Raw genomic sequence first — 24,714 nt, forward strand, 5'->3', positions numbered from 1 at the left:
AAGCGGTCACGCTCTGAAGCTGGGGAGAGTAGGTGAAAGAAGTGGATACATGGAACTACTTCCCCGCCGAGGAATTGGGGCAGATAACAGGGGTTACGGAATTGAGCAGGCGGGAGAGAGAGAGAGAAGACGGGGGGGGGGCAGAAGGGAGGGAGAGAGAAGAGGGGAGGGGGTAAGAGAGAGGGAGAGAAGAGGGGGGCAGAAAGGAGGGAGAGAAAGAGGGGAGGGGGTAAGAGAGAGGGAGAGAAGAGGGGGCAGAAGGGAGAGAGGGGAGGGGGTAAGAGAGAGGGGGAGAAGAAGAGAGGGAGAGAAGAGGGGGGGCAGAAGGGAGGGAGGGAGAAGAGGGGAGGGGGTAAGAGAGGGAGAGAAGAGGGGGGGCAGGAGGGAGAGGAAAAGAGAGAGAGAAGAGGGGGCACACAGTTGTTTATCTGTCCCTCTGTGTTCTCCTCACGCTGCCTGTGTCTGTCCCACTGTGTTCTCCTCACACTGTCTCCGTCTGTCCCACTGTGTTCTCCTCACACTGCCTGTGTCTGTCCCACTGTGTTCTCCTCACGCTGCCTGTGTCTGTCCCACCGTGTTCTCCTCACACTGCCTGCGTCTGTCCCTCTGTGTTCTCCTCACACTGCCTGTGTCTGTCACACTGTGTTCTCCTCACACTGCCTGCGTCTGTCCCACTGTGTTCTCCTCACACTGCCTGTGTCTGTCCCACTCTGTTCTCCTCACACTGCCTGTGTCTGTCCCACTGTGTTCTCCTCACACTGCCTGTGTCTGTCACACTGTGTTCTCCTCACACTGCCTGTGTCTGTCACACTGTGTTCTCCTCACACTGCCTCCGTCTGTCCCTCTGTGTTCTCCTCACACTGCCTGTGTCTGTCCCACTGTGTTCTCCTCACACTGCCTGTGTCTGTCCCACTGTGTTCTCCTCACACTGCCTGTGTCTGTCCCACTGTGTTCTCCTCACACTGCCTGCGTCTGTCACACTGTGTTCTCACACTGCCTGTGTCTGTCACACTGTGTTCTCCTCACACTGCCTGTGTCTGTCCCACTGTGTTCTCCTCACACTGCCTGTGTCTGTCCCACTGTGTTCTCCTCACACTGCCTGTGTCTATCCCTCTGTGTTCTCCTCACACTGCCTGTGTCTGTCCCTCTGTGTTCTCCTCACACTGCCTGTGTCTGTCCCTCTGTGTTCTCCTCACACTGCCTGTGTCTGTCCCTCTGTGTTCTCCTCACACTGCCTGTGTCTGTCCCTCTGTGTTCTCCTCACACTGCCTGTTTCTGTCCCACTCTGTTCTCCTCACACTGCCTGCGTCTGTCACACTGTGTTCTCCTCACACTGCCTGTGTCTGTCACACTGTGTTCACCTCACACTGCCTGTCTGTCCCACTGTGTTCTCCTCACACTGCCTGTGTCTGTCCCTCTGTGTTCTCCTCACACTGCCTGTGTCTGTCCCTCTGTGTTCTCCTCACACTGCCTGTGTCTGTCCCTCTGTGTTCTCCTCACACTGCCTGTGTCTGTCCCTCTGTGTTCTCCTCACACTGCCTGTGTCTGTCCCTCTGTGTTCTCCTCACACTGCCTGTTTCTGTCCCACTCTGTTCTCCTCACACTGCCTGCGTCTGTCACACTGTGTTCTCCTCACACTGCCTGTGTCTGTCACACTGTGTTCTCCTCACACTGCCTGTGTCTGTCCCACTGTGTTCTCCTCACACTGCCTGTGTCTATCCCTCTGTGTTCTCCTCACGCTGCCTGTGTCTGTCCCTCTGTGTTCTCCTCACACTGCCTCCGTCTGTCCCTCTGTGTTCTCCTCACACTGCCTGTGTCTGTCCCTCTGTGTTCTCCTCACACTGCCTGTGTCTGTCACACTGTGTTCTCCTCACACTTCCTGTGTCTGTCCCTCTGTGTTCTCCTCACACTGCCTGTGTCTGTCCCACTGTGTTCTCATCACACTGCCTGTGTCTGTCCCACTCTGTTCTCCTCACACTGCCTGGGTCTGTCCCACTGTGTTCTCCTCACACTGCCTGTGTCTGTCACACTGTGTTCTCATCACACTGCCTGTGTCTGTCCCACTCTGTTCTCCTCACACTGCCTGTGTCTGTCCCACTGTGTTCTCCTCACGCTGCCTGTGTCTGTCCCACTGTGTTCTCCTCACGCTGCCTGTGTCTGTCCCACTCTGTTCTCCTCACACTGCCTGTGTCTGTCCCACTGTGTTCTCCTCACACTGCCTGTGTCTGTCCCTCTGTGTTCTCCTCACACTGCCTGTGTCTGTCCCTCTGTGTTCTCCTCACACTGCCTGTGTCTGTCCCACTGTGTTCTCCTCACACTGCCTGTGTCTGTCCCACTCTGTTCTCCTCACGCTGCCTGTGTCTGTCCCACCGTGTTCTCCTCACGCTGCCTGTGTCTGTCCCACTGTGTTCTCCTCACGCTGCCTGTGTCTGTCACACTGTGTTCTCCTCACACTGCCTGTCCCTCTGTTTTCTCCTCACACTGCCTGTGTCTGTCCCTCTGTGTTCTCCTCACGCTGCCTGTGTCTGTCCCACTGTGTTCGCCTCACGCTGCCTGTGTCTGTCACACTGTGTTCTCCTCACGCTGCCTGTGTCTGTCACACTGTGTTCTCCTCACACTGCCTGTCCCTCTGTTTTCTCCTCACACTGCCTGTGTCTGTCCCTCTGTGTTCTCCTCACGCTGCCTGTGTCTGTCCCACTGTGTTCGCCTCACGCTGCCTGTGTCTGTCACACTGTGTTCTCCTCACGCTGCCTGTGTCTGTCACACTGTGTTCTCCTCACACTGCCTGTGTCTGTCACACTGTGTTCTCCTCACACTGCCTGTGTCTGTCCCTCTGTGTTCTCCTCACACTGCCTGTGTCTGTCCCTCTGTGTTCTCCTCACACTGCCTGTGTCTGTCACACTGTGTTCTCCTCACACTGCCTGTGTCTGTCCCTCTGTGTTCTCCTCACACTGCCTGTGTCTGTCCCTCTGTGTTCTCCTCACACTGCCTGTGTCTGTCCCACTCTGTTCTCCTCACACTGCCTGCATCTGTCACACTGTGTTCTCCTCACACTGCCTGTGTCTGTCACACTGTGTTCACCTCACACTGCCTGTGTCTGTCCCACTGTGTTCTCCTCACACTGCCTCCGTCTGTCCCTCTGTGTTCTCCTCACACTGCCTGTGTCTGTCCCTCTGTGTTCTCCTCACACTGCCTGTGTCTGTCACACTGTGTTCTCCTCACACTTCCTGTGTCTGTCCCTCTGTGTTCTCCTCACACTGCCTGTGTCTGTCCCACTGTGTTCTCATCACACTGCCTGTGTCTGTCCCACTCTGTTCTCCTCACACTGCCTGTGTCTGTCCCACTGTGTTCTCCTCACACTGCCTGTGTCTGTCACACTGTGTTCTCATCACACTGCCTGTGTCTGTCCCACTCTGTTCTCCTCACACTGCCTGTGTCTGTCCCACTGTGTTCTCCTCACGCTGCCTGTGTCTGTCCCACTGTGTTCTCCTCACGCTGCCTGTGTCTGTCCCTCTGTGTTCTCCTCACACTGCCTGTGTCTGTCCCTCTGTGTTCTCCTCACACTGCCTGTGTCTGTCCCACTGTGTTCTCCTCACGCTGCCTGTGTCTGTCCCACTGTGTTCTCCTCACGCTGCCTGTGTCTGTCCCTCTGTGTTCTCCTCACACTGCCTGTGTCTGTCCCACTGTGTTCTCCTCACACTGCCTGTGTCTGTCCCACTCTGTTATCCTCACGCTGCCTGTGTCTGTCCCACCGTGTTCTCCTCACGCTGCCTGTGTCTGTCCCACTGTGTTCTCCTCACGCTGCCTGTGTCTGTCACACTGTGTTCTCCTCACACTGCATGTCCCTCTGTTTTCTCCTCACACTGCCTTCTCCTCACGCTGCCTGTGTCTGTACCTCTGTGTTCTCCTCACGCTGCCTGTGTCTGTCCCACTGTGTTCGCCTCACGCTGCCTGTGTCTGTCACACTGTGTTCTCCTCACGCTGCCTGTGTCTGTCACACTGTGTTCTCCTCACACTGCCTGTGTCTGTCACACTGTGTTCTCCTCACACTGCCTGTGTCTGTCCCTCTGTGTTCTCCTCACGCTGCCTGTGTCTGTCCCTCTGTGTTCTCCTCACACTGCCTGTGTCTGTCCCTCTGTGTTCTCCTCACACTGCCTGTGTCTGTCACACTGTGTTCTCCTCACACTGCCTGTGTCTGTCCCACTGTGTTCTCCTCACACTGCCTGTGTCTGTCCCTCTGTGTTCTCCTCACACTGCCTGTGTCTGTCCCACCGTGTTCTCCTCACACTGCCTGTGTCTGTCCCACTGTGTTCTCCTCACACTGCCTGTGTCTGTCCCACTGTGTTCTCCTCACACTGCCTGTGTCTGTCCCTCTGTGTTCTCCTCACACTGCCTGTGTCTGTCCCTCTGTGTTCTCCTCACACTGCCTGTGTCTGTCCCACTGTGTTCTCCTCACACTGCCTGTGTCTGTCCCTCTGTGTTCTCCTCACACTGCCTGTGTCTGTCCCTCTGTGTTCTCCTCACACTGCCTATCCCTCTGTGTTCTCCTCACACTGCCTGTGTCTGTCCCACGGTGTTCTCCTCACACTGCCTCAGTCTGTCCCTCTGTGTTCTCCTCACGCTGCCTGTGTCTGTCCCTCTGTGTTCTCCTCACGCTGCCTGTGTCTGTCCCACTGTGTTCTCCTCACACTGCCTGTGTCTGTCCCACGGTGTTCTCCTCACAGTGCCTGTGTCTGTCCCACTGTGTTCTCCTCACGCTGCCTGTGTTTGTCCCACTGTGTTCTCCTCACGCTGCCTGTGTCTGTCCCACGGTGTTCTCCTCACACTGCCTGCGTCTGTCCCTCTGTGTTCTCCTCACACTGCCTGTGTCTGTCCCTCTGTGTTCTCCTCACGCTGCCTGTGTCTGTCACACTGTGTTCTCCTCACACTGCCTGTGTCTGTCCCTCTGTGTTCTCCTCACACTGCCTGTGTCTGTCCCTCTGTGTTCTCCTCACGCTGCCTGTGTCTGTCCCACTGTGTTCTCCTCACACTGCCTGTGTCTGTCCCTCTGTGTTCTCCTCACGCTGCCTGTGTCTGTCCCACTGTGTTCTCCTCACACTGCCTGTGTCTGTCACACTGTGTTCACCTCACACTGCCTGTGTCTGTCCCACTGTGTTCTCCTCACACTGCCTGTGTCTGTCCCACTGTGTTCTCCTCACGCTGCCTGTGTCTGTCCCACTGTGTTCTCCTCACACTGCCTGTGTCTGTCCCACTGTGTTCTCCTCACACTGCCTGTGTCTGTCCCACTCTGTTCTCCTCACACTGCCTGTGTCTGTCCCACTGTACTCCTCACGCTGCCTGTGTCTGTCCCTCTGTGTTCTCCTCACACTGCCTGTGTCTGTCCCACTGTGTTCTCCTCACACTGCCTGTGTCTGTCCCACTCTGTTCTCCTCACACTGCCTGTGTCTGTCCCACTGTACTCCTCACACTGCCTGTGTCTGTCCCACGGTGTTCTCCTCACACTGCCTGTATCTGTCCCTCTGTGTTCTCCTCACACTGCCTGTATCTGTCCCTCTGTGTTCTCCTCACACTGCCTGTGTCTGTCCCACCGTGTTCTCCTCACACTGCCTGTATCTGTCCCTCTGTGTTCTCCTCACGCTGCCTGTGTCTGTCACACTGTGTTCTCCTCACACTGCCTGTGTCTGTCCCTCTGTGTTCTCCTCACACTGCCTGTGTCTGTCCCTCTGTGTTCTCCTCACGCTGCCTGTGTCTGTCACACTGTGTTCTCCTCACGCTGCCTGTGTCTGTCACACTGTGTTCTCCTCACGCTGCCTGTGTCTGTCACACTGTGTTCTCCTCACACTGCCTGTGTCTGTCCCACTGTGTTCTCCTCACGCTGCCTGTGTCTGTCCCTCTGTGTTCTCCTCACGCTGCCTGTGTCTGTCCCTCTGTGTTCTCCTCACACTGCCTGTGTCTGTCCCTCTGTGTTCTCCTCACACTGCCTGTGTCTGTCCCTCTGTGTTCTCCTCACACTGCCTGTGTCTGTCCCTCTGTGTTCTCCTCACACTGCCTGTGTCTGTCCCTCTGTGTTCTCCTCACACTGCCTGTGTCTGTCCCTCTGTGTTCTCCTCACACTGCCTGTGTCTGTCCCTCTGTGTTCTCCTCACACTGCCTGTGTCTGTCCCTCTGTGTTCTCCTCACACTGCCTGTGTCTGTCCCTCTGTGTTCTCCTCACACTGCCTGTGTCTGTCCCACTGTGTTCTCCTCACACTGCCTGTGTCTGTCCCTCTGTGTTCTCCTCACGCTGCCTGTGTCTGTCCCTCTGTGTTCTCCTCACGCTGCCTGTATCTGTCCCTCTGTGTTCTCCTCACACTGCCTGTGTCTGTCCCTCTGTGTTCTCCTCACGCTGCCTGTATCTGTCCCTCTGTGTTCTCCTCACACTGCCTGTGTCTGTCCCACTGTGTTCTCCTCACACTGCCTGTGTCTGTCCCTCTGTGTTCTCCTCGCGCTGCCTGTGTCTGTCCCTCTGTGTTCTCCTCACACTGCCTGTGTCTGTCACACTGTGTTCTCCTCACGCTGCCTGTGTCTGTCCCTCTGTGTTCTCCTCACACTGCCTGTGTCTGTCACACTGTGTTCTCCTCACACTGCCTGTATCTGTCCCTCTGTGTTCTCCTCACACTGCCTGTGTCTGTCCCTCTGTGTTCTCCTCACACTGCCTGTGTCTGTCCCTCTGTGTTCTCCTCACACTGCCTGTGTCTGTCCCTCTGTGTTCTCCTCACACTGCCTGTATCTGTCACACTGTGTTCTCCTCACGCTGCCTGTATCTGTCCCTCTGTGTTCTCCTCACACTGCCTGTATCTGTCCCACTGCTGCAGAGGGAGCTGAGTGTCAGGTAAGAGACCCCACTCCCCTCCTCTGTGTCCTTTTACCTATCACTTCCTTTCCGCATCTGGTCACCTCTTCCTGTGTTTGAGGCGTGACGGTTTTGCGCTCAGCGCCACCACTTCTTTATGCAGAAATCTAACATTACACTTCATGTTTAAAGACAAAGCGATCTGTTTCATGTTCTCATAGTGTAACTCACAGTCCCATAGCCGTATTGTTCATGGAGAAGTGAAGATTTGTTGTAGATTGGGATATATTTTAAGGACCAACGTTGGGATTCTTCATAGATTAAATTATAGTGTACAGAGCTTTCCAAACCTCACAAGTCTCTTCTTCCCGAGTACAGAGCTTTCAAAACCTCACAAGTCTCTTCTTCACATGCACATAGCTTTCCAAACCTCACAGGTCTCCTCTTCACGTGCACAGAGCTTTCCAAACCTCACAGGTCTCTTCTTCACATGCACAGAGCTTTCCAAACCTCACATGTCTCTTCTTCACGTGTACAGAGCTTTCTAAACCTAACAGGTCTCTTCTTCACGTGCACAGAGCTTTCCAAACCTCACAGGTCGCTTCACATGCACAGAGCTTTCCAAACCTCACAGGTCTCTTCTTCACGTGTACAGAGCTTTCCAAACCTCACAGGTCTCTTCTTCACGTGCACAGAGCTTTCCAAACCTAACAGGTCTCTTCTTCACGTGCACAGAGCTTTCCAAACCTCACAGGTCTCTTCTTCACATGCACAGAGCTTTCCAAACCTCACAGGTCTCTTCTTCACATGCACAGAGCTTTCCAAACCTCACATGTCTCTTCTTCACACGCACAGAGCTTTCCAAACCTCACAGGTCTCTTATTCATGTGTACAGAGCTTTCCAAACCTCACAGGTCTCTTCACATGCACAGAGCTTTCCAAACCTCACAGGTCTCTCCTTCACGTGCACAGAGCTTTCAAACCTCATATGTCTCTTCTTTACGTGCTCAGAGCTTTCCAAACCTCACAGGTCTCTTCTTCACGTGTACCGAGCTTTTCAAACCTCACAAGTCTCTTCCTTACATGTACAGAGCTTTCAAAACCTCACAGGTCTTTTCTTCACGTGTACAGAGCTTTCAAAACCTCACAGGTCTTTTCTTCACGTGTACAGAGCTTTCAAAACCTCACAGGTTTTTTCTTCACGTGTACAGAGCTTTCCAAACCTCACAGGTCTCTTCTTCACATGCACAAAGCTTTCCAAACCTCACAGGTCTCTTCTTCACATGCACAGAGCTTTCCAAACCTCGCAGGTCTCTTCTTCACGTGTACTGTAACTTAATCTAATAGGACCTCTGTAACTCCCTCACCTGCTCTCTGCCGGGTCTTCGGCAACGCAAATGATGCCGCGGGGTCATGTGACGTGATGCGTCGCCATAGCAACGTGCGTAAAATGCCAGGGGGGGCGCAGGCGGGAACGCTGCAGCTGCCGGGCAGGGGGGCGCAGATCAAGAAGTTTGCGCACCCATGCTCTACACCACTGTTGTTTTGGAACTTCCACTGTGACCCTTGTCGTGTGAATGTGGGCTTTTCCAACATTTGGGAGACTTAGAGACAGCAGGTGAGGGAATAAGTGCAGTAGATGGCAGTGCTTGGCCACAATGGGTGGTAGGAGTCACTGTGGGTGTGGGACAGTAACCGGAAGTCTATGCCAAAGAAAGGTTTCATTTAAAAGGTGAGTTTTTAGGTTTGACTTAAAGGTGAAGAGCGAGGATACTGGGCGTATACAGTGTGAGGGAGTTCCACAGGTAGTGAGGGAAAAGGTTTTAAGGTGGGAGACAGCAGTAGAGGGGAAAGGGGTGGGGAGGAGATTTGTTATGGGTAAAGCGCAGGAGTAGAGCAGGGGCATAGCGAGAGATCAAAGCTGATGTGTAGGGTGGAGCAGGTGAGCGGAGAACCTTGAAGGTAAGGATGAGAACTTTGTGGGTGATCCCAAACATGATGGGAAACCGGGAGAGAGATTTGAGGAGGAGGTGAGCAGAGACGGGTCTGGGAGAAAGAGAAATAGATAGATTGCAAAGGAGAAAGTTGTGAGGCAGGGAGGCCGGTTAGAAGAATATTACAGTAATCCAGACGGGAGAGGGTAAGGGCAGGCATTAGTGCAGTAGAGTTTTAGCAGTAGATTAGCAGAAGAAAGGACGGATTTTGGCAATATTACCGATGAAGAAGTGACACGTTTTAGCCACGACGTGAATGTGAATGGAGAAGGAAAGGAGGAGTGGAATGTCACTCCTAGACCACGCGCTTTGGCGACTGGATAGATGGAAAAGGAGGATAGTAGGACAGCTGTAGAGGGAAAAAGGAGGAGCTCAGTTTTGGACATATTACATTCGGACACAGAGTACCATCCATGAGGATACAGTCAGGAGGCAATCCGAGACTTGGGACTGGATTGTAGGGGTGGATAGATATATCTGCGTATTATCTGCATAGAGATGATATCTAAAGCCAAAGAACTGATGAGGTCACCAGGTGACCGTGCGTAGAGGGAGAAAAGGAGAGGTCCCCGAACAGAGACCGGCGGTAAAACCAACAGGCAGATCAACAGAAGACCTAGGCTGCCCTTATAGTGACAGCGACGCGACGTCGCGTCAAAACAAATGCATTGCTGCCGTCGCGTGCGCTTATAGTAAGCGCGACGGAGCGACGGCTTGGTCGCAATCGCGGGAAGTCATCTCCATTTGATTTTTCCAGCGACCGCAGCCTGACGTCGCCGTTGTGTCGCCGTCGCCGGCACTGTAAGCGTAGCCTTAGGCTGTGGCTACCGTGCGCGCCACCGACCGCGGCACGAACAAAAACATTACGTGAAGCAGTTCGGCCATACTGCCGTGCGATGCGGCGTGCGGGGAAGTGCGATGGCGCGGCAGGATTTGGAGGAGACAAATCCATTTGATTTTTATCGCACCACGTGAGCGTTTGAGCCCTTGAGGGCGAACCAGCCTGGTGACGTCACAGCCACGCCCTGTCCGACGCGCGCGCCAGGGGAGGACACAGAACGCTCAGGCGTCAGGCGCGCACGCCTCCTTGAGCTCTGTCGCGCGCACACCATGTCTGCCGTCTTAAACATGTTGGCAATAGAGACCGAAAATGCACAATTTTCTTCTCTACTTCCCTCCCTCTCTCTTTTTATTCTCATCTCCTCCTTTCTATCTCAAATGTTATTTACCTTTCTCTCCCTCACCTCCTCTTCGCCCCCTCTCTTCAATGACACCGCCCCTCTCTCTCTTTCACACTTTACTGTCTGTTTTCTTTCTTTACCTCTCCCCCTCCCCGCATATCGCCTCTGTTCATGCCTCTTACACACTGGTTTGCCTGGGTGTGTGGGGTCGGGCGGGGGGGTGGGGGCCCGGGGAGGGTGTTTCTTTTTCCACTGTGGGTCCGGCGCGCTTCCGAGAGCTCAGGAAACTGCCCCCTCTTTCCTCTCATCGCTCACCCCCGCAGGTGACAGGAAGCCCCCACAAGTCACCTGCAGTCTGACACCGCTCGGACACGGCTATTTTAGGATGTGGTTGGCGTTGAGCGGGGATGCTGGTTGCAGGCTGGCGTGTGCAGCCTGAGCCCGCTGATTCCCTGCTAAGTGCGAGTATTACATAAATACTGTAGTAACAAAGGAGGGAGGGGGGGTAGGGGGTATGATACCTTTCTATTGGACCAACACATAGTTGATATGTTACAACACCGTTACCCCATTCACTGCTAGGACTTATTGCGACCCCAGGGAATTACACACCGGAGTTAGAGATTTGGATAGAAAAGAATTTGAAGGCCCCGGTCAGCTTCCGGAAACACGTGCCCTGTCCTGCAGAGCTCGCAATCTAAGTTGTATGTTGCCACGTGGAGACAGTGGGAGTACGTAGAGAGCAGTCCTGGTTACCCTGCACGGGCAAGAAAGTGAATCCGTGCGTGTGGGGAGGGGTCACTACACAGGGAATGCTACTGTCAATATGTATATAGTTACATAGTTACATAGTTACATAGTAGTTACATAGTTATATAGTTACATAGTAGTTACATAGTTATATAGTTACATAGTAGATGAGGTTGAAAAAAGACGTAGGTCCATCAAGTTCAACTTATGCTAAATTTAGACAACAGATACTTTATCCTATATCTATACTTACTTATTGATCCAGAGGAAGGCAAACAAAAAAACCCCATTACAGTGGTGAGACTTAAAGTTTGTGGACTCCTAAGGAGTTTCACATATTTCAAACCTCAAATGTTATTAGATCTTAATCTAAGTCCTAATAATAGATAAGCATAACCTGATCAAACAGGTAACACAAAAACACGATACTTTTTCAACATTTATTTATCCACAATTGACATTTAATATCCACGTGTGTTAAAGTGTGTGACCCTTTAGATTCAGTACCTGGTGGCGCCAACTTGAGCAGCTATAACTTCAAGTAAGCGTTTCCTGTATCTGCTGGTCAGTCTCTCACGTCGGGTTTGAGGAGTTTTGGCCCATTCCTCCTTTCAGAACTACTTAAACTCAGTGACATTTGAGGGCTTCCTTGCATGGACAGCACGCTTCAGGTCCTGCCACAACATTGTGATGGGGTTTAGGTCCGGACTTTGACTAGGCTATTCTAAAACACAGAATTTCTTCCGCAGCCATTTTTTTTGTAGATCTGCTCATATGTTTAGGATCATTGTCTTGATGCATGACCCACCTTCAGCTCCAGTTCAGGGCCTGACGGCCTGACATTGTCCTCTAGAATCTTCTGATACAATGCAGAATTCATGGTTGTGTCAATGATGGCAAGCCGTCCTGGTTATGAGACAGCAAAGTATCCCCAAACCGTCAGACTCCCACCACCATGCTTGACGGTTGGGATGAGGTTCTTCTGTTCAAAAGCAGTGTTTGGTTTTCGCCAAACATAACGTTTCTCATTGAGGCCAAAAATTTCTACCGTTGACTTGTCTGTTTGTTCCAGAAGTCTTGTAGATCATCTATGCGCTCTTTGGTGAACTTCAGACAGGCAGCAATGTTCCTTTTAGAGAGCAGTGGTTTCGTCCTCGGTATCCTTTTATGGAAACCATTCTGGTTCAGTCTTTTTCTGATAGTTAAGTCGTGGACACTCACATTAGCCAAGGCGACAGTGGCCTGCAGATCCTTGGATGTTACTCTGGGGTTCTCTGTGACTTCCTGGATGATTTGCTGGTTTGTTTTTATAGAGATTTTGGTAGGACGACCGCTCCTAGGTAGAGCGAGTGTGGTCTTGAACTTCTCCATTTTGTCTGGCGGTGGATTGGTGGAGCCCCAATTCCTTAGAAATGCTTTTGTAACCCGTTCCAGACTGATGAAAATCAATAATCGCTCTTCTGAGGTTCTCAGATATTTATTTTGATCGTGGCATGATGTGTTTCTACACACCATTATGGAGAAGACCAAACTCACAAAGTTTCTGATCTTTATATAGGGTGGGGCCTCCCAAACTCACCTCTGAGGATCTACCTAATTATTTAAACACCAGATTCTAATTATCCCCTTTTAATTTAGCTGATAAAACCAGGGTTTCACTTATTTTTGCACATACCCTGACTCTTAATTACTCATTGTTTGTCTAATTCTTACATCATTTTGTTTCAAAAGACATGACATTGGTTAATATAAACCCTATTGGATATTTAGGAAACGACTGGTTTTGATTCAAGAAGCTTATCATGGAAAAACAATGGAATTTCTGTCATTATCATTGGGGCTCACAAACTTATTCTCACTACTGTACAAGGACATGAAAAAAGAAAACAGATTATATTGTGCAGGTCACCCCCCTTTCTCTCTAGGCCAGATGTCTGTCTGCCCCCCACCCTCTCTCTCCGTTCTGTCCTTACCTCTTCTCAATCATCCCTTCCCTCTCCCCATCTTTCTGTCCCCCTCTCTATCACACTTTCTCTCCCCTTTCTCTTTCTCTCTCCTTCCCATTTCTCTCTCTTCCCCTCCTTTCTCTTTCACCCACTCTCTCCTATATCCCCCACACTACCTTCCCAATCTCTCTTCCCCCCCCCTCCTCTTCCCCCCCCCCTCCTCTTCCCCCCCCCTCCTCTTCCCCCCCCTCCTCTTCCCCCCCCTCCTCTTCCCCCCCTCCTCTTCCCCCCCCTCCTCTTCCCCCCCCTCCTCTTCCCCCCCCTCCTCTTCCCCCCCCCTCCTCTTCCCCCCCTCCTCTTCCCCCCCTCCTCTTCCCCCCCTCCTCTTCCCCCCCCCTCCTCTTCCCCCCCCCCTCCTCTTCCCCCCCCTCCTCTTCCCTCCCCCCTCTTCCCCCCCCTCCTCTTCCCCCCCCTCCTCTCCCCCCCTCCTCTTCCCCCCCCTCCTCTCCCCCCCTCCTCTTCCCCTCCTTCCCCCCTCCCCCACTCTTCTCTTTTCCCCCCCTCCTCTCTTTTCCCCCTCCTCTCTTTTCCCCCTCCTCTCTTTTCCCCCCTCCTCTCTTTTCCCCCCTCCTCTTTTTCCCCCCTCCTCTCTCCCCCCCCGCCTGTCTTCCCCCCCCCCTCCTCTCTTCCCCCCCCCTCCTCTCTTCCCCCCCCTCCTCTCTTCCCCCCCCCCTCCTCTCTTCCCCTCCCTCCTCTCTTCGCCCCCTCCTCCCTTTCCCCCCCTCCTCCCTTTCCCCCCCTCCTCTTTCCCCCCCTCCTCCCTTCCCCCCTCCTCTCTTTCCCCCCCTCCTCCCTTCCCCCCTCCTCTCTTTCCCCCCCTCCTCTCTTCCCCCCCCTCCTCTCTTCCCCCCCTCTTCTCTTTCCCCCCCTCCTCTCTTCCCCCCCTCCTCCCTTTCCCCCCCTCCTCTTTCCCCCCCTCCTCCCTTCCCCCCTCCTCTCTTTCCCCCCCTCCTCTCTTCCCCCCCCTCATCTCTCTTTCCCCCCTCATCTCTCTTCCACTCTCTTTCCCCCCTCATCTCTCTTCCCCTCTCTTCCCCACCCCCCCTCTCTTCCCCACCGCCCCCTCTCTTCCCCATCTCCCCTCTCTTCCCTCCCCACCCCCCTCTCTTCCCCATCTCCCCTCTCTCTTCCCTCCCCACCCCCCTCTCTTCCCTCTCCCCCCCTGTCTCTTCCCCCCCCCTCTCTTCCCTCCCCCCCCCCCCCCCTGTCTCTTCCCCACCTCTCTCTTCCTTTTGTAACCTGTCTTCCTGTTCATTCTCTCCTGTTCCATCCTGTATGTTTCCGGGCAGAGGAAGCTGCGCTGGGATATGTGAGATCTGTATTCAGCCTTGCGCGTGTCTTCACCTAAACTAACACCCCTGCCTGTCTAACCCCTTCACTGCTGGCCGTGCGTTCCTTTCATTGTCCCCTGCGCGTTTCATGGCATTCTGCACCCAGACGTCCCATCCAAGTAGAGCACTTACCGTGCGCTGCTGCTTTCCTCTTACACACTCACGCTGCACAGTGTACATCCATGTGTGTGCGTGTACATGCATGTGTATGTGCGTGTACATGCATGTGTATGTGCGTGTACATGCATGAAGCTGTGGGCTTCTCCCTGCTTTCCAGCACATCATTGCCACTCTTGCATCACAGAACTTAACGGGGTGTGAATTATGCTATACGGAGATGTTACTAGATATTTTATTAATAAGCTGGAGACTGAGCATGAAAGGGTTACTAAAATGGCGCATGGTCGACATCATACGACCGCAGGACCTTAATATGTACAACTTGGAGAGAGGGGGGTATGATAAAGGGTTAATATGTACAGCTTGGAGGAGAGGGGGGTATGATAAAGGGTTAATATGTACAGCTTGGAGGAGAGGGGGGTATGATAAAGGGTTAATATGTACAGCTTGGAGGAGAGGGGGGTATGATAAAGGGTTAATATGTACAGCTTGGAGGAGAGGGGGGTATGATAAAGGGTTAATATGTACAGCTTGGAGGAGAGAGGGATATGATAAAGGGTTAATATGTACAGCTTGGAGGAGAGAGGGGGATATGATAAAGGGTTAATATGTACAGCTTGGAGGAGAGAGGGGGGTATGATAAAGGGTTAATATGTGCAGCTTGGAGGAGAGCGGGGGGTATGATAAAGGGTTAATATGTACAGCTTGGAGGAGAGAGAGGGGTATGATAAAGGGTTAATATGTACAGCTTGGAGGAGAGAGGGGGGTATGATAAAGGGTTAATATGTACAGCTGGGAGGAGAGGGGGGGATATGATAAAGGGTTAATATGTACAGCTTGGAGGAGAGAGGGGTACGATAAAGGGTTAATATGTACAGCTTGGAGGAGAGAGGGGGGTATGATAAAGGGTTAATATGTACAGCTTGGAGGAGATGGGGGTATGATAAAGGGTTAATATGTGCAGCTTGGAGGAGAGAGGGGGGTATGATAAAGGGTTAATATGTACAGCTTGGAGGAGAGAGGGGGGGTGATAAAGGGTTAATATGTGCAGCTTGGAGGAGAGAGGGGGGTATGATAAAGGGTTAATATGTACAGCTTGGAGGAGAGAGGGGGGTATGATAAAGGGTTAATATGTACAGCTTGGAGGAGAGAGGGGGGTATGATAAAGGGTTAATATGTACAGCTTGGAGGAGAGAGAGGGGTACGATAAAGGGTTAATATGTACAGCTTGGAGGAGAGGGGGGGTACGATAAAGGGTTAATATGTACAGCTTGGAGGAGAGAGAGGGGTACGATAAAGGGTTAATATGTACAGCTTGGAGGAGAGGGGGGGATGATAAAGGGTTAATATGTACAGCTTGGAGGAGAGGGGGGGATGATAAAGGGTTAATATGTACAGCTTGGAGGAGAGGGGGGGATGATAAAGGGTTAATATGTACAGCTTGGAGAGAGGGGGGATATGATAAAGGGTTAATATGTACAGCTTGGAGGAGAGGGGGGGATATGATAAAGGGTTAATATGTGCAGCTTGGAGGAGAGGGGGGTATGATAAAGGGTTAATATGTACAGCTTGGAGGAGAGAGGGGGGTATGATAAAGGGTTAATATGTACAGCTTGGAGGAGAGAGGGGGATATGATAAAGGGTTAATATGTACAGCTTGGAGGAGAGAGGGGTACGATAAAGGGTTAATATGTACAGCTTGGAGGAGAGGGGGGGATGATAAAGGGTTAATATGTACAGCTTGGAGGAGAGAGGGGGGTATGATAAAGGGTTAATATGTACAGCTTGGAGGAGAGAGGGGTACGATAAAGGGTTAATATGTACAGCTTGGAGGAGAGGGGGGGTGATAAAGGGTTAATATGTACAGCTTGGAGGAGAGAGGGGTACGATAAAGGGTTAATATGTACAGCTTGGAGGAGAGAGGGGGTGATAAAGGGTTAATATGTACAGCTTGGAGGAGAGGGGGTATAATAAAGGGTTAATATGTACAGCTTGGAGGAGAGAGGGGGGTATGATAAAGGGTTAATATGTACAGCTTGGAGGAGAGAGGGGTACGATAAAGGGTTAATATGTGCAGCTTGGAGGAGAGAGGGGGATGTGATAGAAACTTTCAAATATATAAAGGGGTTTCAGCAAAGTACGGGAGGGAAGCATATTTCCGAGAGAGAGAAGAGCTAGAACCAGAGGTCCTTCTCTGAAGCCGGAGGGGGGCTCGGGCAATGCGAGGACGTGCTTCTCGGAGAGAGTGGTGGTTTCATGGAGTCGCCTCCCGGCAGAGGCGGTAATATTAGTAAGGGAATGCAAGCGTGCTTGGGACAAAGGCTATATCCCAAGTATAAGAAGGAAGCCGAAGGCTCCTACCGGGTCTGAGGTTTTACCGCACCGGGGAAAGAGGCCGGCTGGTTCTTCTCTGCCGGCAAAGTCGGCGTCCCTTTGTTTTAATGGAATGAATCCCTTTCCGGGGCTCGGCCTCCAATTACAGCTCCACTTCTACCGAAACATAACATCCGATGAGTGTGACCTACTAATATCAGGGGGCTGAGTAACTAGCATGATGCTCACAAGGGTGGGTTTGCCTCGGGGGTACAGGTCTCCGTGCCCAGCTCCTGCCTCACCCGTGCCCCCCCTCCCCCCCCCCCTCTGCTCTTCACATTAGGGCAGCGTTGGCATCTGCCCACCAGTCCCAGCCTCTGCCCCGGACCCTGAGCGTGCTGAAGGAGTCTCCCCAAGTAAGCGGCATGCACACCATTATCAGGTAGGCTGCGGGGGGTTCCCGAGCGTCACATGCATGTAACGTGTGAGCATCTCGCACATGCATGTAACGTGTGAGCATCTCGCACATGCATGTAACGTGTGAGCATCTCGCACATGCATGTAACGTGTGAGCATCTCGCACGTGCACCGCTGGGCTTGTATGGAGCAGTGGCCCTGCAGTTTAACTGTTTCACTGCCAGGGGGGGTTATATCTCTGTTATTACATTGCTCTGCGGGTTATTATGCTGCTCTGTGTTTTTACATTGCTCTGAATGGTATTACATTGTTCTGCATGTTATTACAACACTCTGCATGTTATTACAACGCTCTGCGTGTTATTACAACGCTCTGCGTGTTATTACAACGCTCTGCGTGTTATTACAACGCTCTGCGTGTTATTACAACGCTCTGCGTGTTAACCTGTTGCTCTGTGTGTGTTATTACGCTGCTCCGTATGTTATTATATTACTCTGTGTGTTATTATATTGCTCTGCAATGCATTGCTGCCTCATCAGTCAGCTAAAGGGTTAAGTGGCAGAAAATAAACATGATCAAACACAAAGTTTGGTTCCAAAATTTTTTTTTTTTTATAAATCTGCACCTAATATACAGAAGGTGTGTTACAAGGGCACCTAATATACAGAAGGTGTGTAACAAGGGCACCTAATATACAGTGTCTGCTTATTCAGCGCTGTGTACAAGACAGGCGCTATGCAAGTACAATTGTACGCCTTTATATAACAGGAAGACGCGCTTCCAACCACGTTTATTCAGCGCGGGAATTTCGAGGGGCGCTTCTGTGTATATGACTGTAACCCTTTCTCTGCCAGAGAGGCCTGCAATGCACTACATGGCAGTATAAACAGTAATAGGATAGAATCCAGAGGTTGGTGCTCAGCTGTGTTTTGACCACAAGTATGACAATGTCTAGAGAGGTATATAAAACCAATATAGAGGAGCAGAAGTAATCCAGCTGAGTATAAATCAATGAGTGTGCCTGGATTAGTCTCCTAAATGTGGGGACATGGGGAATATCATTACCAACAATGGAGTAACATGTAAATGTACATAAAACTCAATGTGGACACCATTGATAACCGTCACCCTGGAGAATGGCACTTAGACAAAATAAACCTCCAATCCTTTGCATGAAGGAGAGGCGTACTCACAATTTGAAGGCAGAGTTTCCGTTGGCGTGAATCGCGCTTGTAGGTAAGTACAACAAGAAAGGTTTCACGGAGGAAAAAGCGGAGCACAGCAAAAAACGTGGGGGCTACACACCAGCAGGTAAGAGGTTAAAACACCCTTTATTCCATGGTAGACATCATGGTGTTATGGGAGATAGGGACTCTAACCCGTTTCGTTAGTCAAAGAGTGACAAAGGGCTACCGCCCGAAACGCGTTTGTCCCTATCTCCCATAACACCATGATGTCTACCATGGAATAAAGGGTGTTTTAACCTCTTACCTGCTGGTGTGTTGCCCCCACGTTTTTTGCTGTGCTCCGCTTTTTTCCTCCGTGAAACCTTTCTTACATGGCGGTATACACCGTTCAACAGACAACATTGAGTACACGCAAACGGCTCACTACACATGTTCTAACATGCATGGAAATAAGGAGTCTTTAAATACAATATAACGCACCGTTCCGGTTATTTATAAAGTGCAGACATTCCGCCGCGCGGTACAGCGCAGGGACAGCGTGACGCCAGGCGACGGCCTGTCTGGGGATGAGCTATAAACCTTGGTGTACACTCCGTTACCAGAATGCCTACTTTCTTCACTTGGTATCAGGGACGTGTTGCGCCTGTCCCAGAGAAGTGGTACATAGACACCTTCTAAACCGTCATCACGCCGGAAGCGCGTCCGCGATGACAGAATAACGTTCCTACCTCTGTCTGGCTCTCACGTGTGGTGGCGCAGAAAGTTTGTAGACATTGTATCCGTTGGTTATTACGGCGCCTGACACAGCGCCCCCCCCCCGGCGTGGCGGGGGTATACAAGGTGGCACACTCGGAACGGGAGGGGGGGTGCTGACCCGAATCCTTGTTCCTCCTCTTCTGCACTTCTGACCATGCAATGGTTTGGGCCCACGCGACGCGTCTCTGATACCATGTGCCGCGGCGTGAGGGACTCGCCTTATGTTCATGGGTGAGGGTGACCGGATCGTGTTGGTATTTGGGATTTCTGTGTTGCACCCGTCAGGAACAGAGAAACAAGTCGGGACGAGTTTATCTTCTACTCTCGGCGCCTGATGCGGCTTCTGATTGAACACGCGCTGTCCTTCCTGTCGTTCCAGGTAGGGGGGGGGGGGGGGGGACCGGGGATTTTCCGCCCTCCATCCCGTTCAGTGACTCGCCCCTATAACCATCCCCCCCCCCCACCCCCCCCCCCCATCGCCACCCGCATTCGGCCTGCTGTTTATCGCTGGCTTTCTCGCTCTCCCTCCTCAGAGCTGCACGGTTCAGACTCCACAGGAACAGGACTATGAGGGCCGATCATATGATGGCAAACGGGTGAGTGAGTGAGTGCTGTATGTGCAGGAGAGCGAGCAGTGAGGTGCAGTGCAGGTGTGTGATAGTGCAGTGAGGTGTGTGATAGTGCAGTGAGGTGTACTGTAGGATGCAGTGCAGGTGTGTGATAGTGCAGTGAGGTGTCCTGTAGGATGCAGTGCAGGTGTGTGATAGTGCAGTGAGGTGTCCTGTAGGATACAGTGCAGGTGTGTGATAGTGCAGTGAGGTGTACTGTAGGATGCAGTGCAGGTGTGTGATAGTGCAGTGAGGTGTACTGTAGGATGCAGTGCAGGTGTGTGATAGTGCAGTGAGGTGTACTGTAGGATGCAGTGCAGGTGTGTGATAGTGCAGTGAGGTGTACTGTAGGATGCAGTGCAGGTGTGTGATAGTGCAGTGAGGTGTACTGTAGGATGCAGTGCAGGTGTTTGATAGTGCAGTGAGGTGTACTGTAGGATGCAGTGCAGGTGTGTGATAGTGCAGTGAGGTGTACTGTAGGACGCATTGCAGGTGTGTGATAGTGCAGTGAGCTGTACTGTAGGATGCAGTGCAGGTGTGTGATAGTGCAGTGAGGTGTACTGTAGGATGCAGTGCAGGTGTGTGATAGTGCAGTGAGGTGTACTGTAGGATGCAGTGCAGGTGTGTGATAGTGCAGTGAGGTGTACTGTAGGATGCGGTGCAGGTGTGATATTGCGGTGCTGGTGTGATCTCTGCCCCCTCTGTACTTCAGATCACTGGGGTCTCCATCCTGAGAGCTGGGGAGACTATGGAGCCGGCGCTGAGAGCTGTGTGTAAAGACGTACGGATCGGAACCATCTTGATCCAGACAAACCCCAGCACTGGGGAGCCTGAGGTGAGAGGCTTGTGGTGAGAGGGGAGGGCACTGGTAAAGATGAGTCCCCTCTCTCACCCCCTCTCTCTCCCCCCCCCCTTCCCTCACCTCCTTTCTTCCTCTCCTCCTTTTCTTCCTCTCTCACTCCCCTACCTCTCTCTCTCTCCCCTGCCTCTCTCTCTCCCCTGCCTCTCTCTCTCCCCTGCCTCTCTCTCTCTCCCCTGCCTCTCTCTCTCTCCCCTGCCTCTCTCTCTCTCCCCTGCCTCTCTCTCTCCCCTGCCTCTCTCTCTCCCCTGCCTCTCTCTCTCCCCTGCCTCTCTCTCTCCCCTGCCTCTCTCTCTCTCCCCCCTGCCTCTCTCTTTCTCTCTCCTGCCTCTCTCTTTCTCTCTTCTTTCTCTCTCCTACCTCTCTTTCTCTCTCCTGCCTCTCTCTCCTGCCTCTCTCTCTCTCCTGCCTCTCTCTCTCTCCTGCCCCTCTCTCTCTCCTGCCTCTCTCTCTCCCCTGTCTCTCTCTCTCTCCCCCCTGCTTCTCTCTCTCCTCTGCCTCTCTCTCTCTCCCCCCTGCCTCTCTCTCTCTCCCCTGCCTCTCTCTCGCCCCCCTGCCTCTCTCTCTCCCCTGCTTCTCTCTCTCTCTCTCTCCCCTGCCTCTCTCTCTCTCCCCTCTCTCTCTCTCCCCTGCCTCTCTCTCCCCTGCCTCTCTCTCCCCCTGCCTCTCTCTCTCCCCTGCCTCTCTCTCTCCCCTTCCTCTCTCTCTCTCTCTCTCTCTCTCTCTCTCTCTCTCTCTCTCTCTCCCCTGCCTCTCTCTCTCCCCTGCCTCTCTCTCTCTCTCCCCCCTACCTCTCTCTCTCTCTCTCTCGCCTCTTTCTCTCTCTTTCTCTCTCCTCAGCTGCATTACCTGAGGCTTCCAAAGGATATCAGTGAGGATCATGTGATATTGATGGACTGCACGGTGTCCACGGGCGCTGCGGCCATGATGGCGGTCCGAGTGCTGCTGGTGAGAGCTCAGGATCGAGCCCCGGGGGTGTTGGGGTGTATATGGGGGTCATTTGGAGCTTCACCCCGGTATCTCACACAACGTATTGGTCTTAGGAATTAAAATGTCTCATGGGCTCCGTGGCTCTGTGTTCCGTTGCCCGTGGCTCTGTGTTTTGGTCGCATGGGCTCCGTGGCTCTGTGTTCCGTTGCCCGTGGCTCTGTGTTTTGGTCGCATGGACTCGGTGGCTCTGTGTTGCCGCCTCTATGCGTTGAGTCCCACAGTGTACCTGATCCCTCGCAAACCCCGTCCCCCCTTTCACGTGCTGCGTGTGCCCCTGACAGGACCACGAGGTGCCGGAGGAGAAGATCTTCCTGCTGTCGCTGCTCATGGCGGAGCTGGGGGTGCACTCCGTGGCTTACGCCTTCCCCCGCGTGCGGATCCTCACCACCGCCGTAGACAAGAAAGTCAATGATTTATTCCGCATCATCCCCGGGATTGGTACGTCCGCTCCGGACACTGGATACTATCTCTCTCTCTCTCTCTCTCCCAGTGTCTTTCTCGCTCTCATCCTCCCTCTCTCTCATTCTCTGTCACCCACCAGTCTCTCTCTCTCATCCACCAGTCTCTCTCTCTCACCTACTCTCTCTCACTGTCTCACCTGGTCTCTCTCTCTCTCTCACCTGGTCTCTCTCTCACCTGGTCTCTCACCTGGTCTCTCTCCTGGTCTCTCTCTCTCTCCTGGTCTCTCTCTCACCTGGTCTCTTTCTCACACTCTCACCTGGTCTCTCTCTCTCTCACACTCTCTCACCAGGTCTCTCTCACTCTCACCTGGTCTCTCTCTCTCACACTCTCTCACCTGGACTCTCTCACCTGGTCTCTCTCTCACCTGGTCTCTCTCTCACCTGGTCTCTTTCTCTCGCTCAGGGTTATTATAGTAGTTTTTAGAGACTGCATATTTGCCATGCATTCATTTTTTATTTAACTAATTTCTTCCCTTAGCTGGTCAGTGCTCATTTCTTGAGGTTGTTTTTTTAACGAGTCCTCTTTGAATAGTGTGAAGTCTCTCTCCAGCTGGAATAGACTGTCTGTGATAGTGCTGGGGGTGGATATGATGTGCTGGGACTTGGTGTGATATCTTTGCTGTCTGTGTCTCTGATCGGGACTGAGAGGGGGAGCTCTTTTTCTTCAGCTCTGGCCTGCACTGCAGACTGCTCTCACCGCCATGGACCATGGAGGTGCCACTGGCATAAATCTTTGCAGTTGGCACAGTGCTGTCTGACTCTTCAACATCATGGATTCTTAGTCGTCTTCCTTACACATTCCTCTCGTTGTGACGTGTGTAGTGTTTGTACATTGCAGTGTACCAGGCGGCTGGGAATTCAGCACAGAAAGTACATTTGTTCCTCGGGGTACCTGATTTCAGAGGTGTTGGACTCCCCAGGGACAGGGGTTATTAGCCTGGCCTGTTTGCTTAGGGAGTTTGTCTTGCTGTATTTTAGATGTATTTATTTTTTAAGATTAGTTTTCCATTTGTATTATTTTTTGTGCAAAACCTCTATATTTGTGTGTGTTGTTTCTGTATTATTCCGTGTGTTTCCTGTGTTGCTAGCAGGGTAAGGGGCAGTAATATAAGAGACAGTAGATTTGTGTGTGTTGTTTCTGTATTATTCCGTGTGTTGCCTGTGTTGCTAGCAGGGTAAGGGGCAGTAATATAAGAGACAGTAGATTTGTGTGTGTTGTTTCTGTATTATTCCGTGTGTTGCCTGTGTTGCTAGCAGGGTAAGGGGCAGTAATATAAGAGACAGTAGATTGATTCTTACCGTTGGCTCTTCCCTCTGTGTTTCTGTTAGTATTTTCAGGGTCTGTTTTGGTTGCTTTCTTATTTTCTCTCTTTAGTAAAGAAACGCTCTCTCTCTCTGTCTCTCGCTCTCTCTCTATCTGTCTCGCACTCTGTCTGTCTGTCTCTCGCTCTCTCTCTGTCTGTATTTCGCTCTGTCTGTCTCTCGCTCTCTGTCTGTCTCTCGCTCTCTCTCTGTCTGTATTTCTCTCTGTCTGGCTCTCGCTCTCTGTCTGTCTGGCTCTCGCTCTCTGTCTGTCTGGCTCTCGCTCTCTCTCTCTGTCTGTCTGGCTCTCGCTCTCTGTCTGTCTGGCTCTCGCTCTCTCTCTCTGTCTGTCTCTCGCTCTCTGTGTCTGTCTCTCTCTGTCTCTCGCTCTCTCCCTGTCTGTCTCACACTCTCTCTGTCTCAGGTAACTTTGGGGACCGTTATTTCGGGACAGACGCTCCTGCAGATTGGAGCGATGAGGATGACCCGGTGTGACCCTTCCGTCCTCCTGCCTGTCACAGCCTCCAAATTCCCCCCTACAAAACCTCGTCATTGCACCATAATGTCACAAGCGCCTATCCATGGACAGTAACCCCTTCAGTGCTGGGGTCTCCTGCTCCGTCCCATCTCCGCCTGTCCTTTCGGTTTCTCAGGACGCGCGCCCCCCTCGCAGCTGCACCTCGCACGTCCCTGCACAGAGCGGGCAGCGGGGATCAGAGACGCCGAGGATTCAATAAATACTGTATTGTACGTCCCGCCGGCAGTATGTCCGAGTACCTTATCCTGTTATCCGCCAGCGGTAATGGGAGCAGTTATATGGGGTAATAGGAGGAGTTATAGGGAGCTGTTATATGGAGATATAGGAGTTATAGGGAGCGGTTATATGGAGTAATAGGAGGAGTTATATGGAGTAATAGGAGGAGTTATAGGGAGCGGTTATATGGGGTAATAGGAGGAGTTATAGGGAGGGGTTATATGGAGTAATAGGAGGAGTTATAGGGAGCGGTTATATGGGGTAATAGGAGTTATAGGGAGCGGTTATATGGAGTAATAGGAGTTATAGGGAGCGGTTATATGGGGTAATAGGAGGAGTTATAGGGAGCGGTTATTTGGAGTAATTATAAGGAGCGGTTATATGGGGTAATAGGAGGAGTTATAGGGAGCGGTTATATGGGGTAATAGGAGTTATAGGGAGCGGTTATATGGGGTAATAGGAGGAGTTATAGGGAGCGGTTATATGGGGTAATAGGAGTTATAGGGAGGGGGTATATGGAGTAATTATAAGGAGCGGTTATATGGGGTAATAGGAGGAGTTATAGGGAGGGGGTATATGGAGTAATTGGAGTAATTATAAGGAGCGGTTATATGGGGTAATAGGAGGAGTTATAGGGAGCGGTTATATGGAGTAATTGGAGTAATTATAAGGAGCGGTTATATGGAGTAATAGGAGGAGTTATAGGGAGCGGTTATATGGGGTAATAGGAGTTATAGGGAGCGGTTATATGGGGTAATAGGAGTTATAGGGAGCGGTTATATGGGGTAATAGGAGTAATTATAAGGAGCGGTTATATGGGGTAATAGGAGGAGTTATAGGGAGCGGTTATATG

At 52.0% G+C, this 24,714-nt stretch overlaps 1 protein-coding gene across 6 annotated transcripts in view; it reads left to right on the forward strand.

The window, feature by feature from the left end:
- The window catches only part of UCKL1 (uridine-cytidine kinase 1 like 1), a 42,200-nt gene extending 18,338 nt beyond the window's left edge, over positions 1-23,862 (forward strand). For 3 of the 6 annotated variants that reach the window (XM_075571663.1, XM_075571668.1, XM_075571665.1), the window contains exons 8-15: positions 14,053-14,072; positions 16,871-16,969; positions 19,173-19,266; positions 19,421-19,483; positions 20,208-20,330; positions 21,195-21,302; positions 21,626-21,782; positions 23,532-23,862. In XM_075571663.1, the coding sequence (XP_075427778.1) occupies positions 14,053-14,072; positions 16,871-16,969; positions 19,173-19,266; positions 19,421-19,483; positions 20,208-20,330; positions 21,195-21,302; positions 21,626-21,782; positions 23,532-23,602 (735 nt within the window). In that variant the 3' untranslated portion in view covers positions 23,603-23,862. Of the gene's footprint in view, positions 1-6,854; positions 6,872-14,052; positions 14,073-16,870; positions 16,970-19,172; positions 19,267-19,420; positions 19,484-20,207; positions 20,331-21,194; positions 21,303-21,625; positions 21,783-23,531 lie in introns of all 6 variants that reach the window. The other 3 variants (XM_075571664.1, XM_075571666.1, XM_075571667.1) reach the window with 3 other exon arrangements.
- Positions 23,863-24,714: the final 852 nt, after the last annotated feature.

Source organism: Ascaphus truei, chromosome 15 (genome assembly GCF_040206685.1).
Source record: "Ascaphus truei isolate aAscTru1 chromosome 15, aAscTru1.hap1, whole genome shotgun sequence".
Classification (NCBI taxonomy): Eukaryota; Metazoa; Chordata; class Amphibia; order Anura; family Ascaphidae; genus Ascaphus; species Ascaphus truei.